This window comes from Cervus canadensis, chromosome 18 (genome assembly GCF_019320065.1).
Source record: "Cervus canadensis isolate Bull #8, Minnesota chromosome 18, ASM1932006v1, whole genome shotgun sequence".
In the NCBI taxonomy this organism is placed as follows: Eukaryota; Metazoa; Chordata; class Mammalia; order Artiodactyla; family Cervidae; genus Cervus; species Cervus canadensis.
Window position 1 is genome coordinate 14,870,146 of NC_057403.1, and position 13,147 is coordinate 14,883,292.

Consider the following 13,147-nt stretch of genomic DNA (forward strand, 5'->3'; position numbering starts at 1 on the left):
CTTCTCCACTACCTCTGAACAAGTTGTTTACTTCTCTGGACCTCTGTTTTCTTCTTTGTCAAATGCTACTAATGAACCTCTGGGAACTGTTAGTAGGAATGTAAAATGGTGAAGTTGCTATGGATAAAATATGAGAGTTCCTCAAGACACTAATGATGGATTTACCATGTGATCCACTAATTCCACATCTGGGTATACAGCCCCAAAAATTGAAAATAGAGTCTCAAAGAGATATTTGCATTCTCATGTTTATAGCAGCATTATTCACAGTAGATAAAAGTTGGGAGCAACCCAAATGTTCATCCATGAAGGAATGGATAAACACAATTGTGGTCTGTGCATACAGTGGAATATTATTCAGCCTTTAAAAGGCAGAAACTTCTGACCCATGCAACAACATGGAGGAGCCTTGAGGACATTATGCTAAGTGACATAAGCCATTCACCAATATACAAATAATGTGTGATTTCATTTCTGTGAAATCAAAGGAGGAGTCAAAGCCATGGAGACAAATGCAGGATAGTGATTGGCCAGGGCCTGGGGTTGGAGAAGGCAATGGCAACCCACTCCAGTACTCTTGCCTGGAAAATCCCATGGACGGAGGAGCCTGGTGGGCTGCCGTCTATGGGGCCGCACAGAGTCGGACATGACTGAAGTGACTTAGCAGCAGCAGCAGCAGCAGGGCCTGGGGTGAAGCTGAATTAGGAAGTTATTGTTAAATGAGAGCACAGTTTTAAAATGTTTTAGAGATTGGCTACATAAAAATGTAGATATACTTAACATTATTCAACTCCATACATATTAAGTTGGCTAAATTTACATTATATGTACTTTACTATCATTTAAATAAATTGCTGCCCATGATAAATAACAGAACTAGCTTCACAGTTACTGGTTGCAGCAAACCCCAAAATGACTGAATATGTCACCATGTCTTCATCTCCACGTTTACCAAAATCTGTGGATGTTCAAGTCCCTTACAGTTGCCCCAAAGTCAACAGAATAGAAACCCATAGACCCAAAGGGCCAGCAGTATACAGGAGACTGAAATCAGTGGTCCACATCATAAGACCTATACAAGGGTTGTGTTTGTGTTGTGTGCCTAGTTGCTCAGTCGTATCCAACTCTTCACATAAGTACCCTCTAGTATTATTTGAACATGAGTAAAAATTGTCTTGAGCCTCAGAGCACTGATCCATCTCCCCTACCTTTCCTTACACACACACTCACACACACAGCACAGACACTTTCATCTAGAAAATGGGCCTCTCCATCCTCAGTCAGGAGCCGGGCTGACCTCCTGCACTCTGGGGTTGCAGAGGTCTCTTTGGGAGGATGTGAACTCAGCTCCCAGTCTCCTACAGGAGAGGGTGACCTGAGACTTACTGGATCCTTGGAGCAGAGCCTGGAGCACTGGGTCAGTCAGGGAGGCTGAGGTTAAGCCATGCAGGGCTGGAGCTGAGACATCTCCAAGAACTGAAGCGGGAAGTCCTGAGCACAGAAGACAGTCCTTATCCCTGGGTTGTTGGGGTGGAGATGGGGCTGGGCGGGTGGGGAGCATCTGCCGTGTTGCTATCAGCCTTGACTCCTCTGTGGTTACCCTCAGGGGGAGGTCCTGAGAGGGTTTGTGTGTGTGTGTGTGTGCGGTAAAATACCCACAACATAAAATTGACCATTATAGCCATTTTTAAGTTTCCAGTTCAGCCATGTCAAATACCTTCAAATTTTGTGCAGCCAGACTCCAGGACTTTTTTCATCTGGCAAAACTTCAACTCTGTACCCATTCATCAACAATTCCCCCTTCTCCTTTCCCAGTTCCTGACATTCACCATTCTACTTTCTTTCTCTATGAGTCTGACAACCCTAGGTTCCTCATTTAAGTGGAATGATGTAACACATGTCCTTTCCTGTGAGATTTATATACTTAGTAGAATATCCACTCGGTTCTTCTCTGTCATAGCATGTGTTAGAATTCCTTTCCTTTCAAACACTGAAGAATATTCTCGTATGGGTATACACCACATTTGGCTTATCCATTTCTTGGTCAATGAGCATTTGGCTTGCTTTCATGTTTTAGTTATTATGAATAACGCTGCAATGCACAGGAGTTTACAAATGTCTCTTCCAGGGTATGCTCTCAATTCTTTCAAGTATATCCTCAGAGGTAGAATTGCTGGATCACAAACTTCTAAGATTTTTATCTGCTTGTGATGGAGAAGATGAAAACATATTGAGAAATGGGGAAGTCATTTTGGCTTATCCATGGCTTAGCCTGAACTGTTTGTGAACTAAGACAGCCTGTCTGACCCTCACAGCTCATCTGCTTTAACTATTGAGGTAAAGAACATCTGTTTTGAAGATAAGAATGAGCAACTCCCTTCTCATGGCGTCCGTATTAACACTCCCTGTGAGATAAGGTTCCCTTCCCAGACACCAGGGAACTGCTGTCTTGCTGTCTCTGTACTAAGTCTCTCTCTTTTGAAACCTTGAAGAAATGCACCCCATCATGTTGTGAGTTCTTTGTTTGGATAAGGTGTAAGATGATGCTGGACACTACCCTTCAGCAGAGCAGTTAGTCAGAGTTATCGGGGACAGTTATAAGGGAGACAGTTACACTGTCTCCCTTGCTATAGCCCTCAATTTGACTCAAAGAAAACTCTTTCCTATTCTATTTTTTTCCTACTAGGAAGTACTTTAGTCTTTTTCTTAGGAAAAAAAAATCCAAACACTAACAGTTCACAACATTTCAACAACAAAGTAATGGCTGAGAGAGGTTTCAGGAGCTGGGGATTCTAGAATATTAGGAAGAAAAGTTAAGTATCTTGCTTCACTGTAGATGGATGGCACAGGTCATAAACGGGAGACTTCTGATTACTAAGACAGTTTCAGAACCCAGTGGAATGACACTTCCTTCTATAGTCTTTCTTTAAAAATCTTCCTTCCTGTCTCCCTTACTTCCTCAGAAATGCCACCACATAAAGCCCAGTAGCAGTCAGCTTAGGCTCCAGTCTTCCCCCTGGGTCAGAAAGGGGGCAGTGAAGAGATAAGGAGGTCACTCCTGAGTCTCCATGCTTTCCTCTTCCTCTCCTTGAGGTGGCTCTTCTGTATTCTCCTCCTCTTCCTCTCCTTCCTTCTTCTCTGGTGGCTTCTCATAAGCCTTTTCTGAAGGTGTCACTATCACTCCATCCCAGGTAGATATTTCAGAAGCAAGATTCAGAAGCAAGATCACCCTCCTGGCCAAGGATCTTCCTAAAGCCACCATGTGAGAGGATTCGGACCAGAGTCTGAGCTGTGTAGCAGATCATATCCTGCTGTTCCAGAGTCATGACTGTGTGAAGTTGCCTCTCTCACAGGGGTCTGTGATACCCACCGACCCTGGCAGGAACAGTCCTGCAGCCAGAATCTGCAAGCATCGTCTGTATGCCACATTTAGGGCCAAAGGCTGTCTGGTGGGATTGTTCATCACGGCATAGTGTCCAAGTAGGTCAAGTATCCAAGGAGTGAGGAGCTCAAAGCCAGGATAAACGAATCCTCAGGTCCTTCAGCAGTCTGATGAGAACTTTAACTGTGGACTGAGAAGCATTTTCCTCAAACCAGCAGGCGTGTCGGATGGCCACTAAGGCACTCTGTAACACCTTGATATCCAAGTGGAGTTCTGGGTCCAGTTTTCGGAGGTTTGGTGGCACTGTTGTAATGAGAATCTTCACTGTAGCATCAGAAGAGCTGATTTCAAAGCCAGTTTCATTGGTCAGCACGGTCAAAACTTCAGAAGGATCCAGTGCTCTTGGGCTCTCCACGATCTTGTTTCCTAGTGCAGCAACAGCTTCCAGTGTTGGCAAAATCTTTAGGATCACCACCGGGTCAGCCAGATTGTGTCCTGTAGTCATAGTTCCCTTTTTATATGGTCCGACTTGTCAGGCTTCTTCAATTTGCACTTCAAATGTCCCTGGAGCCACAATCAAATTGTCAATCACATTGTTTATCTTTGTCCCCAGGGAAAGGATAGAGGCCTGTTCAGCAGAATTAGGAGCAAGGCCCTGATTCTTCTTCAGCAAGGCCTCACTGAAGGAAGTTTCATCAGGGGCTGGCTTGACCCGGGGAAAAGCCATTTCACACAAATAGAGGTCAAATGGAATATGTGGCACAAAGGGCCTGAACCCTCCTTCTGGGCCTCCTCTGGAACCAAAGCGCCCGCGATGACCTCGGCCTCTGTCACCCCTCATGGTGTCCTAGATCCCGAACAATGGAGGCCCTCTTTCCGATTCCTATTATAGATTGTTTATTGCTTATTTCTGTGAACACGAATTCATTTGATCATCAAGGATCCTGAGAAGTACGGGCTGTTAACCTGGGGACCACACTCAACCCTCGTCCTTCCCATCCTCTTACACAACTCAGCCTTTCACATTCTGCACATGACCTGAGAGACTCCAATGGGGGGGAACTCCCAAGTCTGCTGTGTGCCAACCAGAATGTGGGGGCTTAAAATCTCTGCTGTTAATTCAAGCAACAAAAGCATTTAACAAGCATCACACCTGCATCCAGCCTTGCACAAAGGGATGAAGAGGATAAAGGGGAAGGTGTCCTTCTCATCCACTTCTTCAAGGAGTTCTGTTTGTTGGGAGAGCTGAGCACCATGGCAGGGAAGGGAAATAATGTAAGTGGTCATGAGCTTTTCTCTTGAGGAAGGAAAACATCAGAGCAGGAAGTGGAGTGGTGAGGGGACAGAGGTACTGGTGAAGGGTTGACTAGATTCTGGTCTGCATCAAGAGACTATCATGCTAAAACACTGGGCATGTGTGTGTGTGTTCAGTCATGTCTGAGTCTTTGAGACTCCATGGACTGTAGCCCACCAGGCTCCTCTGTCCATGGGACTTTTCAAGTAAGAACAGTGGAGTGAGTTGCCATTTTTTTACTCAAAGGGATCTTTCCCAACCCAGGGATCAAGTCCATGTCTCTTGCGTCTCCTAAATCAGCAGGCAGCTTCCTAGCCACTTGAGCCACCTGGAAAGCCAAAACACTGGGCACAGACCATCAAAACAGAATTAAATGTAGTGATTGACTCTTACAAAAACTTTTTTTTTAATTGAGTTATAGTTGACTTACAATACTGCAAATTTTCTTAAAGCCATCAATGCAAGGTGGAATGAAGTGATTTAAGCTGTTGTGGAGAGTTTAGACATTATTCGTTACAACAATAAGCCTCTAAGAGACATAATGCCCCCACAGACAAACTGCAGTTCTGCTCATCAGTTGTGAGATATTCAGGCTGTTTCATATCTAAGGAAGAATGCTGATTGATTCTGAAAGAATTAAGGGAACCCTGGCTTTCTCAGTCCCCAATCACTCAGGGGATTTCTAAGTCTAACCAGATACTGAGAGAATGAGTACCGAGATGTCCCTGCATTGCCCACCCTCTCTATGTGCTACTAAATTCTACCCAACCAGACCCAAATGAATGAATGAGAGAAGGAAAACAGGCTATCAATGCTTTAACATCTGCAGTAGCCCAGGCTCCAGCAGTAGGCCATCCTAACTATAAATTGCCACGTTTAATCATTGTGCGTGAAGATAGAGGACTCACTCTGGGTGTGTTAACTCAGAAACATGGTGACCAGCATGGATTCACTGGCTATTCTAGACCAGCAGTTAGATTTGTAACTGATCGCTGGTTCAGCCACTCGCCACTCAACAGACAATAAAGCAAGGAACAAGCTTCTGCAGAGAAAAAAAGATGCTTTATTCCAGAAAAGCCAGCTGTCTCAGGAGAAGGTGGACCTGTGTCCATGCTGGTTCTGCGCAGCCGTGACAATCTTTAAGTGAAAGTCGCTCAGTCGTGTCTGACTCTTTGCGGCCCCATGGACTATACAGTCCATCGAATTCTCCAGGCCAGAATACTGGAGTGGGTAGCCTTTCCCTTCTCCAGGGGATCTTCCCAACCCAGGATGGAACCCAGGTCTCCCACACTGCAAGCAGATTCTTTACCAGCTGAGGCACAAGGGAATCTTTAAAGGGAAGATGATTAAATGCCTCAGTTAATCCTTTAGGCAGGAGGTCAGATTCCCTCTCATTGCTCCATTGCTACAAGCGTGCTGGCTTCTCCCTGTCTTCCCTGGGACACTATCTGACTTGGGATATCCACCTGCAACTGAGGTTTTCTTCCCCTTGTGGTCCACGTGCAAATTTACTAAGGGGAACCTGGGGGTAGAGAGTCAGTCATTCTTAAACTACTTAATTCTTCATTCTTACTCCTTATAATCCAGGAATTAGCAGGTTAGGTGAGGTGTGTGCGTAATTAGAAAAGCAGAAAGTTAAATGTTGCCTAATGATCTCATCTTTACGATTAAGGTCTAAGGAAAACAGGGATGAGCAAACAGAAATGTGCAAAGGAGTGGCTTACAGTAGGTATATTGGGGTTTTTCAGACAGAATTCTAAGCACACTGACTAGACTGCAGTGTAGTATAAGCATAACCTTTATGTGCACTGGGAAACTGAAAAAAAAAAAATTGTGACTTTCTTTTATGTCAACTCTGTAGAACCAAATCAGTAATACCTCCAAGACTTCCCTGGTATCTCAGACAGTAAATTATCCACTTGCAATGCAGGAGGACAGGTTTGATACCTGGGTCAAGAGGATCCCGTGGAGGAGGGCATGGCAACCCACTCCACTATTCTTGCCTGGAGAATCCCATGGACAGAGGAGCCTGGCAGGCTACAGTCCATGGGGCCACAAAGAGTCGGACACAACTGAGAGACTAACACTTTCACATGCCTGTATGAACTCTCCACTTTGGGTCATATCATTTAATTGTTACAGAAAGTGCATCATTTTCTTTCCTGGAGAATTACCCACATTCTGGTTTGGCTGATTTTCTTTTGGTGGGGGAGGTGCTGGCTGTGAGGCATGTGGGTTCCCCAACCAGGGATTCAACCTGGGCTCCCTTGCAATGAGGAAGTCCCTGGGTGACCAGGTTTTCAGCTGAAATGTGAATCTATCCCTAATGTCTGCTCTGAGCTCCTAGGTGGTCTAGGGTGCAGGCGTGCATGCTTAGTCACTCAGTCGTGTCCAACTCTTTGCAACCCCATGGCCTGTAGCCCGCCAGGCTCCTCTGTCCATGGGATTCTCCAGGCAAGAATACTGGAGTGGGTTGCCTTTTCCTCCTCCACGGGATCTTCCTGATACAGGAATCACAACTGGGTCTCCTGCATTGCAGGCAGATTCTTTACCACTGGGCCACCTGGAAAGCAGTTGATGTAGAGACTTGATTAATTCTGAGTCAACTTTTCATCAGGACTATTGTATGGGAAGTGTTCTGGATTGCCTATCACAGTACATTAGGCATCACGTGATATCTGGTTGTCCCACATCAGTAAGGGGTCAACACAATCAGGTGATATCAACTTTTCCATCAAAGTTTCACCTGACAGTCTCGTTCTCCATTCATTGCTTCCTAAGTCAGTAATTTCAATAGAACTTGCAAGGTAGTGATTTTCCTAATTCTATTCATTCTCCTCCATCTTTGTTTAAATTCATCTAATAACTTGTACTTGATTTCTTGACCTCCATCCCTCCTTCACTCTACTTCAGTTATTCCCACAAACAATCCTCTGCTCCATTAATACCAACTTCTTGCATGATAGTAATCTCAATTTCAAGCATTCTGTTCTGCAGCAGCAACTTTCTGTCCTGTCTTTCTAGTTTTACTTTCTAGGTTTTAATTCAACCCCACTGGAACCATTTATCAACCAACCATTACATATGACCCCTTCCCCCCACTTCTGACAATGCAGGAAGTTTTCTTTTCCAATTAAGACGTTTTCTTCATCAACACTACTGTGTTACCCGAGAACTCTAGGATAGAAATGTAAAGAAAACCAACCATTTACACTATATTACACTTTGTCTCAACAAGGTTGGGAGAGAATACCAAAATGATCATTTCTCTTTATCATTATGAAAAGATCAACTTTATCTATTGCTATTCTTTTGATTAAAATCTAATTTGTCTGATAGCAATATAGCCACCCTAGTTTCTATTGTTAGTATTTGCACAAAATATCTGTTCCCTTTCTTTTATTTCTAGCTTATTCATGGGCTAATATTTATATGTAACTCTTTTTAAAAATCTTACTTGGTTCTTTACTTGGCTGTGCTGGGTCTTAGTTGTGGCATGTGGAATCTTAGTTCCCTGACTAGGGCTCGAAACCATGCCCCCCGCATTGGGAGCCCAGAGTCTTGACAATTGGACCATCAGGAAAGGCCCTAAAGTATAACTCTTGACATAATACATAGTTACCTGAGTTTCCTTCCCATGGGGCAATCTCTATGTCCTTATTGGAAATAAGTACAAGAAGGTGCTTCTTATGTGTCGGCTAATATTTTATTTCTTCCTCTAATTGACAGTTACATCATAGTACTTTCTTTGTGAAGATTCATCTTACTACACACTTATGAAGCGTGCAATCTTCTGTATGCATACTAAGCTTTAAAACGTTTGCTTAAAAATTATACAATAGCAAAGTCATTTTGTCCACTGGCAATAAATACTAAATATTTAGACTAAATACTAAATGCTTTCCACCTTCACAGTCCATCGAGGCTCAAAGTGCACCCTGAACCAGCAGATACCTCCAGGGCATCGGGGGTTCCACACAACATCTATTTCCTGTGGCTAAGATGCTTCATCACTTTTAGTTCGGAACCTGGGAAGTGGAGGCTGGTGGCTGTGGCTCATTGTTCTCCTCCAAGCTGTGTCGAATCCCATATCCAAAATATATGGCAAATCCTAGTAGGGAAATGAGACAGTAAGAAGAAAAACAGGGGCTCTCCTCACTTATGAATGCCCAGTAAGCCTCCTATTATGGCGTCTGACACAGTTTAGGGGAGAGGTGGTTAGAAGAGGATTGGGTTCAGTCACTCAAGAAGCCTCTTCACCCCAGACAGTCGCTCACCAATGGCATTCCAGATGCCAAAGAGGGTCCAGGTCCAAGTGCTCATCTGCATCATCAGGTAAATGTTCAGAAAGATGCTCACCAGTGGGAGGACAGGCAGAGCAGGGACCTGTGGGCAGAGTCAGTTCAACCCTGAACACAGCCCAGACGTCTGAAAGGGAGACCCTTCCCCACGTGGGCGAGACAAGTTCAGTCCAATTCAGGCTGTGTGTTCGGTGCCTATTGAGCCTGGTTTCTAAAGCACTGAGTGTGGATCAGGGAAGAGTCCATTGGTTTCAGCAACGCCCCTTCTTCCCTGGTCCAGCGAAGGATGTCTAGACCTAAAGCACACAGACCTGCTTCACTCAAGGTGGACACTTTGAACACATAGGTCACCTACCCTGAACGTAAGAGGAGAGGGGTCCTGGGGCTGCCTCCGGATGATGACCGTGACCCCAGTGATGAGCAGCAGCAGCAGCACAGCCACTGTTGTGAGCACGGGGTCTCCAGAGAACACACGTCTGGGCCACTGGGCCAGGATCAGGCTCAGGATGGTCAGCAGGGGAACTGCAAGGGTCAAGGTGGAGGAGAAAAGGCTGGACCCAGAAGACAAAGACGTCAGGACCTCAGGTCACACCCCTCCCTGAAACCACCAACAACAGGAAAGGCCATCATATCTCCCAGACTCTTCAACTGACAAAATACACACTCTCACTCCATCCAGTCAATTTCAGAACATGAATAAAGGGAAACCCCACTGCTCACCAAGCAGGAAGGCACATCCATAGACAATCTGGCCAGATTTCCGGGTGGGGATGGGGCTGGTAGGGAACCACAAACTCTTTAGAATGTTTGAGGTTCCTGCTTCAGGTTCAGAGTCCAAAGGACTTCTTTCAAGTACAGGCTCCATCTCAGGTTCTTCTTCTGTTTTCTCATTCTTACTTAAATTCTGATCTGGCTGCTACCTGAATTAGAGGTTTAAAGGCAGTATTAGCAGCAGCCCCTATTCACACAACATCAGGTTGTCTATTCCATTTCTTTCCTCTCTTGAACAATCAGAAAGCAGCATGACACAGACCAGGATGACCTCCCCATCGTCCCCATGACCCCAAGCCCCCCGATCAAGGTGTAGCGGGGTCTCACCTGAGAACAAGGACCGAGAAGGACACCATGGAGTAAGCGAGCAGGGACGCAATTGCCATGAGGTTTACAATGTCACTGAACTCAAAGAGTAATGCCATGATCGCTAGAATGGGGGACAAAAACGGAGGGGGTGGGATTGAGAAACCACTGCACCTGCACATAAGGGAAACGGATCAAGGAAGGAGTGAGCTTTGTTTATTCACCTGAAAGGCTTCCAGAATACATGATGGCCATAATGGGGATTTTTGTGTGACCATAGACTCGGGCAAGTCCCCGGAAAAGGAGCCCATCCTCTGCCATTGCATGGATTAACTGAGACATGGGGAACATGTCACCCAGGAGGCTGGGAGAGAAAGTGGAGACACGTGTGAGGACATGGAGAAGAAGCAGGGGAGACCAGAGCATCGGCTCCCTGGTCTACAGGGAGCAAGATGCCTTTCCCTCTTGTCTCTCAGTCCCACGGGCTGGGGTGCATGAGATCTGACAGTAGACGGAGAGAAACCCGTGACACTGACCTGGACGTGAGAGCACAGAGAATGCCAGCAGCCACGACGTATCTGGCAGGGCCCCAGCCTACATGGAGAAAAGCCTCGGGCAAGGGGCTGTGGTGATGAATCTGGTAGTAGGGCACCATGAGGGTGAGTGCCGCTGAGACACCAAAATACACCAAAAAGCACATCAGGAGTGAGATCAGGGAGATGGATCGTTGACGGCTTAGATCTCCTCTCTCTGCAAAAGGGGTAGAAGCAGCAGGTCTGGAAAACACCTTGGGTGAAAACACAGAATTGCCTCCCCTCTTGGACCTCCAAAAGCAGGCTAACCTTCTCCCAACCTCTGTGCCCAAGGGCAGCCCAAACTCTGTCCAAACCCCCGATGGGACACATGGTGACCTCGTTACCTCTAGGGTTAATGGCAGCAAAACCGACAAATGCATAGAAACACGTAGCTGCTCCTCGGAGAACCCCCTCAAAGTCAAAAGGCACAAACCCTCCAGCACCAACAGGGCCCAAGCTGTGGTGGGAGAAGGAGCAAGAAAGAGAGTGGCTGAGGTGGGTTCAGGCATCACTTCTGGACTCTCCCCTCAACACCACAAACTCTGGGCTGCAGGAAACCCACCATCCAGATCCACCAGCCTGGGTCTCTTTAGTCCCCACCAAATTCTCAGCTCTGACTCCCCTACACACACACAGACATTAATATGACCAAGGGTACGCTGCTAACCTATCAGTGAATACAGCTGTGGCCAATTCATAGTCATGTTCTGTGAGCTTCCAGTTGTGCAGGTCTCCCTTAATGAAGCTGGAGACGATGATGAAGCTGAGAACCAAAATGTTGATGCCCGTGAACACTCTGTAAATCCAGGGTGACTCACGAAATCCCAGAACCAGTAGTACTGTAGGAGAGAGGGAATATGAGACATGCGCAGTAACTGAGTCCATAGAGACAGACAGCAGCCTCGGGGGCTGGCGGTGTGGGGCGGGGTGGATGGGCCGTGACTGCTCAGTGGGTACAGGGTGTCCTTCAGGGGAGGTGAACATGTCTGAAGCTCGATGCAGGTGATGGCTGGGCAACATTGTGAATGTACTAGCGCCCCTGAACAGTCCACATAAAATAGTGAATTTCTTTTCTTATAATTTAAAAAATGTTTCATTTTATCTATATTTGGCTGTGCTGAGTCTTCACTGTGGCATAGCAGAATCTTCAGTTGTGGTGTGTGAACTCTTAGTTGCATCAGTGGGATCGTAGTTCCCTGACCAGGGGGTGGAACCTTGGTCCCCTGCACTGGGAGCAAGGAGTCTTGGCCACTGGACCACCAGGGAGGTCCTAATAGTTCATTTCTTACTGTGGCGATCATCTCACAATAGGCAGGTCCATCAGGTCATCACTGTGGGATTTCTCTGGTGGACCAGTTGTTGGGAGTCTGCCAGGCAATGCAGGGGACAAGAGTTCCATCCCTGGTCCAGACACATTCCATGTGCCAAAGAAAAAGAAACCCACGTGCTATAACTACTAAGACCAAGCTCTAGAGCCCATGCTCTGCAACATGAGAAGCCCCACAAAAAGAATCCTGTGTATCACAACAAAGAGTAACCCATGCTCTCTGCAACTAGAGAAAACCTGTGAGCAGCAACAAAGATTTAGTACAGCAAAAAAAAAAAAAAAAATCACATTGCACACCTCAAACCTATTGTGCTGTATATCAGTTATATCTCAGTAAAGCTGGGGAAAATAGCAAAATGATAAATTTATGCTTTGTTAATTTCCTCTGAAATAAAAAAAAAAAAAAAAACCTCTGGTCTCAGTACCTAGATGAAAATATGTCGGTTTAAGTAAATGATTTTCACCTGGGATTAAATTTTATTCCCCAAACATTTGGCACAGTCTGGAGACATTCCAATTGTCAGAATCTGGGGAGTGAGTTTCCCTGGTATCTAGTGAGCAAAGGCCAGGGATGCCACTCAGCATCCAACAGTGATTTTTTAAAACATCCTGAAATGCAGAGAACAGCCCCCCCTACCAAGGAATGAACTGGCTCGAATTGTCAAGAGGGTCAAGAGTGGGAAATGACCGTCCAGGTCTTGCCTTCCTGTCTCTCATAGCACAGGCCGTCCTTTCCAGTCCTAGTCCCCACTCCCAAGTCTTTCCCAACCTCAGCTCTCCCTCCACACCCTACTCAGCCCATCTTTGTTTAAAAAGTGTTTTATTTAGTTAGTAACTTGGCCGAGTTGGGTCTTAGCTGTGGGATCTTTTGTTGTGACCCAAACAGCAAAGTTTGGGAATCAGTGGATAAAGAATCTGCCTGTAACGTAGGAAACACAGGAGATGTGGGTTCAGTTCCTGGGTCAGGAAGATCCCCTAGAGAAGGAAATGGCAACTCACTCCAGCGTTCTTGCCTGGAGAATCCTACGGACAAAGGAGTCTATTGGGCTATAGTCCAAAGGGTCGGACGTGACTGAGCAACTACATACACACACACACACACACAGATTCTCCAGGTGTAGTGTGCAGGCTAGGGGCTTGGGCGTAGTTGTTCTGTGGCACATGAGATCTTAGCTCCCTGACCAGGGATCA

The 13,147-nt window shown here is 46.0% G+C and overlaps 1 protein-coding gene and 1 pseudogene across 2 annotated transcripts; both read right to left on the reverse strand.

The window, feature by feature from the left end:
- Positions 1-2,687: 2,687 nt before the first annotated feature.
- LOC122420197 lies at positions 2,688-4,250 on the reverse strand (annotated as a pseudogene). Its single transcript, XR_006263217.1, has one exon. The product of XR_006263217.1 is annotated as an interleukin enhancer-binding factor 2-like (transcript).
- Positions 4,251-8,345: 4,095 nt separating this feature from the next.
- On the reverse strand, positions 8,346-11,649 carry LOC122421240 (cationic amino acid transporter 3-like). The gene is given in 9 exon segments (XM_043437113.1): positions 8,346-8,787; positions 8,954-9,062; positions 9,333-9,499; positions 9,698-9,897; positions 10,076-10,178; positions 10,279-10,418; positions 10,591-10,804; positions 10,974-11,086; positions 11,297-11,649. Coding segments are annotated over 9 exon segments (1,494 nt in total). The 3' UTR covers positions 8,346-8,692.
- Positions 11,650-13,147: the final 1,498 nt, after the last annotated feature.